Raw genomic sequence first — 7,004 nt, 5'->3', positions numbered from 1 at the left:
TTGAGGGAGGGCACTCTTTTAAAAAAAAAGGATTTTTTATTTTTATTTATTTATTTATTTTTAAAGATTTTATTTATTTACTTGGGAGAAAGAGAGTAAGAGAGAGAGCACAAGAGGGAGGAGGGTCAGAGGGAGAAGCAGACTGCCCGCTGAGCAGGGAACCTGATGCGGGATGACCCTGGGACTCCGGGATCATGACCTGAGCCAAAGGTAGTCGCTTAACCAGCTGAGCCACCCAGGCGCCCAGGATAAACATTTTTAAAATATGAGATTAAGGGGCGCCTGGGTGGCTCCGTCAAGCGTCTGCCTTCGGTTCAGGTCATGATCCCAGGGTCCTGGCATCGAGCCCCGCATCGGGCTCCCTGCTGGGCGGGAAGCCTGCTTCTCCCTCTCCCACTCCCCCTGCTTGTGTTCCCTCTCTCGCTGTGTCTCTCTCTGTCAAATAAATAAATAAAATATTTAAAAAAATATGAGATTAAGTACAGGGCCTTACAAGGACTCTGTGCAAGTGACCAGGCCTGAGGCTTACACTTCTTTAGCGTCCACGGTAAATCTCTCTGTGCTATAATGACAGTTCATCAATTAATTTACCAAGTGTCCCAGCAGTGCCTCAGAAATGTTCAGGGTGGAAATCAGGGAAGAGGAGTAGGACGGAGTTCAGGTGGGAAAGTCAAACACACAGCTCAAGCTAATCCATAAGTGCCATTTTCATAATCGCCCAAAGGACTGATTCTAAGTGAGGTTTTTATTCCCTTATGTTTATTCCCTTTTGTTTAAAAAAAAAAAAAAAAAGCCCTTTTTGTGGAGATAGTTTTTTTTAAAAAAAGGTTTTATTTTGAATGCAAATAAACAAAATAACCCTGGATCTAATGATAAGCTTTTTCTGTTCTGGAGGACTCTTTCCTAGGTTTTCAATAAATGTCTTGTTGTCAGGGTGATAAGCTCTGTGTTTCTAGATTTAGAATAAAAATTCCTCTAAAATATTTTATAATCTGGTGGTGCCGGGCTTTGCCTCGATCTGGTGCACGGGGGTGGGGGAGATTCAGAGGAATTCTGTCTGTGCTTCGTTGTCTCTTGTGTTTTCCCGTATATCAGAACCAGCCTGTGAACACCCCATTTACTGTTTACCTTTTATGCGGGGCTAGTAGGAGTTCTGTGCGGACCAGAAGATTCGGACACAGTCAGTTGCCAGACTTCTTGCTAAAAACCACTCTAATAGCAACCCTGTTACAAGAGGAGAGATTACAAATGTTCTTAACAAAAGGGGAAATCGAGGCATAGGAAAGTAAACAACTTGCCCTATCCAATTATACCCAAATGGAACCTTCTGGCTCTAAGAAGATCTGTGGAAGGTCACACACTGAGGAAAAGAGCATATTTCTAGGAGAAGAGAAAACAATCTTGCATACATTATGGATTTGGTAGGGGAAGGGGTGGTCAGGACTGGGTGGTACGTGTTGAGTTTAACAGATAAGGGGATTTGGGTGAATAAGGGTGGACAAGAATTGGTGAACACCACAGACACTTTAAAAAGGACTTCGTGAGTGTTGGCAAGGGGAAACACAATAGAGATTTTGTAAGAATGGAGGCTAGACTCTGAGCCTAAGCCAACGGGCAGTGTGGCACAATCCAGCAACAGAGGGGGGCGGGGGGGGGGGGGGGGGGGGGCAGGGGGAGACGTGCATAGCGCCCCGCAGATCACAGGCCCTCAATCGCTGTTGAAGGAATTTGCAAAGGAGGCCGAGCACTAATGTTGTCTCGATTTGATAACTACCATTTTCCTGGTTGCCATGATCCTGGTGTGGGACCCAAGCCAGGAATCCAAAAAAGCAAAAACAGACAATGTGGCATAATACCAGAGAGTCTGGATACCAGGGGCCCAGAAGTCAAACCAGCCTGAGGTGACAGGGACTTGCCTCCTTTACAGACACTTCCCCGATCAGCCAGGGTGTCTGTGGAGGTGGTGGGGGGTGGGGTGGGGGTTGTCTCTGTGCGGGGGTGGGAGGGAAGGAGTGATTTCATCTATTTAATGAAAAATGACCTGGACGTTTCTCTGATCCTGGAAACTCCCATCCCACCCAGGCCAAGAAAAACAGGATTAGGTCTTATTACTTCTACCACAGTTTTGCATCTTCTCAGAATGAGTTAAATGGGAGGGAACAGCAGAATAAGGTAATCTCATTCCATTGTTCCTGCAGATAGACCAGGAAGGCTCTGAATCACATATAATGGGTTAATAGAACAGACTTCCCTCCGGTCCTCTTTGAAAACTTTTCTTTTGGCTTCTTCTGCCTTTTAAATGGCACCCTTGGTTGGTATGTGTTCATGGTAATAGAAAGTTTGCTTGACTGAATTGAGGCAGGCAAGTCACCCCCTCTGGCATTCTGTCTACTGCTGACAAGCTACCGATTTCAGGTCTAATATTCCCCTGTGAGTTTCACAGGGAAACAGCTTTTGCCCTGAAGCATGAGGCTGTTAAGAGCACAACAAACATTTTGCCTGAGCGAACAACTACTGACATGTAATTGTCTAGGTGACCTAACAGGGTGACACTTTCTAAGATTTTTCCGCATAGATTTTTGGGGACATAGTCTTTTCATCACTGCCAATTTTGGGATAGCTAGAAGTGTAACATAAAAAAAGAACCTCACAGTGATCAGTATGTAACAATCTCTTCAGTGCCTCAATTCTTCACATCATCCTTTGAAGGGGAGAAGAGGGCAAATAAGTCAGTCCAGGGGGCCATTTTCTTTTTAATGCAATGTATATTTATTGTAAACAATAATATACAAAAAAAAAAAAAAAGAAAAAAGGAAAGATGAGTTTCACAGAGAGAACAAAAGGTTTGGGGGGAAACAAGCAAAACAAAACACAAACACAAACCAAACCTTACCTAAAGACAAAACATGATTTAAATGCCAGGTTTCTTAAGTTACAGAAATATTTTTTTTAAAGATCTGCTTTTATACAGAAATTGAAAGATGCCATATTATAAGAGTGCTTTAAGATTTTATTCTACTGACTTCTAAAACTGTTAATATATCTTTTTTTAAATAAAAAAAAAAAGTTTGCTGTCTTTTTTAAAAAGCAATCCTCAAACTCTCCAGCCACAGAAGGAATTAAGAATTCAGGTCTCTCGGTGGGCTGATCCCCTCCACTTTTCCTCCTTGTCTCCAAGAGAACATGCAGGGGACTATCCATGACACATGCCAGCCTTGTTTTGTGTCCACACACACACACACACACACACACACACACACACACACGCACAATTTAGGCAGCCCAAAAATCTGTGGCAGAAAAACACTGAAAATGACTCAGTGATACACTACATTTGCAACCTCTCATTTATACAAAAAGAGAAACAAGTTTCCAGTTTGTTTTCAACAAAACAACAAAGAAAAAAAAAAAGGACAGACAAAAAGGCATGTATATTATACAAATCTAGGACAAGAAATCCAAAGAAACTTGCTTTTAATAATAATAAAAAAGATTAAAGAGATAAATAAAAAAAAAAACTGGTTACAGTTAAGAACATAATTTAACAGATGACCATACCCTTTGAGGAAGGCTCCAACAACCTATTTTAAAGAAGGTAAAATTTAAAAAAAAATTTTTTTTAAAGATTTTTTTTTTTTTTTTAAACGAAAACCTCTCCTTACAAAATAAATAATTTTAGCTCGTGGAATGTCTTAAAGGTTCACTGCTGGTGTTTGGAGAGGCGCAGGTGACAGCGTAAGGGAGAAGGCTCCAGCATCTGTGTCCCACACGGGGCTTGAGCAGGCAACCAGGGAGGGGGCACTCACTGGCTGCTGAAACATTCCCAAAACAGATTTCATCTCCTTTGCTTGGTTTTCACTTCTTTCTTAAGATTGCAACAAACAAGCAAATGCGGAAGGAAGGAAATGCACTAACAGAGAGCACAAGTATTTTCCAGCAGCACGGTTTTAAGGCTCAAGGTATTTTCTCGTTTAAAAAATATATATATGATAAAGCTTACCAAATGCTTCTCTAGACTATGGTTTACTCCCATATTTGCAAAATAAGGCCTTTATTTTTCTTTCTAAGGCAGCTCCTTCTTGAATCAGAAAGCCTGAGGAATTAAGCAAAGCTAACCCCCAAAACTGATCACGTAACACAAATCCGTGTTTTTTTTTTAATGTTAATGCAACAACACACACACACTTTTTTTTTGTTTGTTTTTTGTTTTTTGTTTTTTTTTGTAAGAGAAAGCTCATCTGTACAAAAATACTCTGGTTGCAGGAAAAGCTAGGGCACACTGTTCAACTAAGTAGTTTAGCTGTTGGAAAAATAAGAGCATTTAATTTCTTTATCTAAAAATATGTATAAATCCCCTCAAAACGGTAATGAATCATACACAGTACATACTAAAAATATTTAAAATAGAGAATATTCCTCACAGAGGACTTTTTTCTTTAATTACTGCTAAAAAATAATTACAAAGTTCACAAACAGGCAGAGAGATTGAGCAAATTGGTCACACGATGATTCTCCATTTATCCTCCATTGCTTGCTTTGAAGCAAGTTTTCAAGTTCGGTTTCTCCTCGATTCCGCCGGTCCGCCTGGCCACGAGCGGCCTGGCCACTGATTTGCAACAAGGTGGTAACGCGTTTGGATAGCTAATGGTTCGGTCTTGGAATCTGGGTACGAGTTGCCTTTAGCTTAAATGTCTTTAAGGAGTAAGGAAAAAAAAAATGTCAAGGAAATTCTGGTTGGTTCTTTCTTTCTTCGGTGCTTTTTAGGATCATCACGCGGTCAGCATCCCCCTTGGTGCAAGGCCTCCTCAAGGTCTGGTGAGCTGTGTGTAGACCGGCTGTTCCCAGTGCTGGGGGCTATGGGTCTGCGGGATGGAAGGGACCCCGGAGGTGTCGGCGATGGGGGTGTACATGGGCCGCTGCGCGGGGTTCATGTAGGTGAAGGTGGAGTAGAGGCTGGAGCCCTGGCCCGCCGCGTGGCTGTAGTAGGAGCCGGAGTTCTGGTGGTCTGGGTAGTCGTACTGCGAGCGGGTGATGGGCGGGTAGGAGGGGCTGTAGTGCGGGAGGTTGAAGGGGCTGTAGGCGATCTGCTGCGGCGAGTGCTGCTGAGGCTCGCTGTAGTGGCTGGGACTCAGCTGCTCCGTCTTGATGTGCGTTCGCTGCGACTGGCCCGGCTCGCTGCTCAGCGTGGTCAGCGTGTGCGCCGGCTGCGGCTGAGGGGGCGCGGGCTGCGGCTGCGGGGGCGCGGGCTGCGGCTGCGGGGGCGCCTGCGGGGCCGGAGGGGCCTGCGGGGGCTGCTGCGGGGGCGGCGGCGGCGCCTGCTGCTTGGACATCCACACGTGGCCTGCGCCCGCCGGGGTCGCCGCCGTGCTGCTGATGCCGTAGCTGCCCGTGTAGGTGACCTGGCCGTGCGTGGCCGGCACCCCCGGGTGCCCATTGGGCGGCAGGTACTGGTCGAATTCGTTGACGTCGAAGGTCTCGATGTTGGAGATGACGTCGCTGCTCAGCTCGCCGATGTCCACGTCGCGGAAGTCGATGGGGGGCTGTCGGCCCCCCTCTGGCAGGGGGCGCCCCTCGCGCTTCAGGTCAGCCTTGCCGGGCTGCACGTCGGTTTTGGGGGTGGTGGGTGGCGTCGGTGGGCCCTGGGATTGCCCTGCGGGCAATAAAAGAGAAGCAGCACAGAAAAGTCAATTAGGGCTGTGCAAAGGCCCTAATCTTAGGAACCCTCCTGGGACTCTCCCCTCCAAGCTAAAGTGTCAGAAAGACCCGCAACCGCGCGGGAGGCGCGGTGCACCCGAGATAAGTCGCCAAATGATTAACCTGCCAGTACACATTAGGCGATCTCCTTTTACGGGGAGGAGGGGGGCTAGGTCTGAGGCCCGGAGGGTCGGGAGGACAGAATTGCTACTTGTGGAAGAACCCTGTGTGCGCTTCTGGGGTGGCGGAGCGAGAGGAGGAAGAAATCCTGTAAAGCTGTAAAGGCATTTTACCTCGCAATAAAAATTAATCTGCTAGGATGTAGAGATTGAGTTGTGGGGGGGTGGGGGGGGGGGGGGTGCTTCGCGGGGCCCTGGGCTGGGAGGGGAGGAGGATTAGGCGCTAGGGGTAGTTTTTCCCTCCCCGAGGAGCGCAAAGTCCCTAAGCCTACTCGGTGGAGACCTGGGGTGTGCCCGTGGGGCCCGCGGGAGGCTTAGCCTGGGGCTGTGGGGGGGACTCACCCGAGTGCTCCCCGGGGGAGTGCACCTCGCTCATGCCGGAGGAGGAGTGCGGCGAGTCGGCCTGCAGCGCCTTGAAGATGGCGTTGGGGGAGATGTGCGTCTGCTCCGTGGCCTCCTCGGCCTCCGCCTGGCCGTTCTTCACCGACTTCCTCCGCCGCGGCTGGTACTTGTAATCCGGGTGGTCTTTCTTGTGCTGCACGCGCAGCCGCTCCGCCTCCTCCACGAAGGGCCGCTTCTCGCTCTCGTTCAGCAGTCTGGGGGCGGGGAGGGGGCGCAGAGAGAAAGAGGGGGTTCTGTGAAACCGGCTGAGCTGTCAGGTCGGCGGGAGGGGGAGGTGACCCCGACCACTCGGCTTCTTCGCACACAACCCCTTCCTCCCTCCTCCCTGCTTTCCAGCCACTGCTGCAGCTCGTTAACTTTTCTTAAATTAAAAAAGAAAGAAAGAAAAAAAAAGAAAGAAAAACAGAAAAAAAAGGAAAACTAAATCTCGGTTCTTTTAGTCCGACCTGAGCGGTCACTCCCCGCCCCGCCCTCGCTCCTTCTATTTTGGAAAACCCTGGAGATGAAAATAGCTCTCGGCTGCTTCTGTTCTAAGTGCCTCTGCTACTGTAGTTATAACGCCCCCCGCCCCCAACACTCTTAAAAGCTTTCCAAAAACCCAGTTAATCGGCAAGGAGCTCCTCCTGCCCCCCCCCCCCCCCATTTTCCACCCCCCCCCCCATTCCTGCCGGTAGTCTCCTCTGGCCTTGAAGTCTCCCCCCCTCCACCCCATCTTCTTGGTCCGTGGGG

The 7,004-nt window shown here is 48.1% G+C and overlaps 1 protein-coding gene across 2 annotated transcripts in view; it reads right to left on the bottom strand.

Moving 5' to 3' along the window:
• Positions 1-3,052: 3,052 nt before the first annotated feature.
• The window catches only part of SOX9 (SRY-box transcription factor 9), a 5,118-nt gene continuing 1,166 nt past the window's right edge, over positions 3,053-7,004 (bottom strand). Inside the window, exons 2-4 of one of the 2 annotated variants that reach the window (XM_044921476.1) lie at positions 6,216-6,469; positions 5,274-5,650; positions 3,053-5,171 (exon numbers count right to left, since the gene is read on the bottom strand). In XM_044921476.1, the coding sequence (XP_044777411.1) occupies positions 4,806-5,171; positions 5,274-5,650; positions 6,216-6,469 (997 nt within the window). In that variant the 3' untranslated portion in view covers positions 3,053-4,805. Of the gene's footprint in view, positions 5,651-6,215; positions 6,470-7,004 lie in introns of both variants that reach the window. The other variant, XM_021678453.1, reaches the window with a different exon arrangement.

Source organism: Neomonachus schauinslandi, chromosome 15 (assembly GCF_002201575.2).
Source record: "Neomonachus schauinslandi chromosome 15, ASM220157v2, whole genome shotgun sequence".
In the NCBI taxonomy this organism is placed as follows: domain Eukaryota; kingdom Metazoa; phylum Chordata; class Mammalia; order Carnivora; family Phocidae; genus Neomonachus; species Neomonachus schauinslandi.
This window is presented reverse-complemented; position numbering and strand designations above follow the sequence as displayed.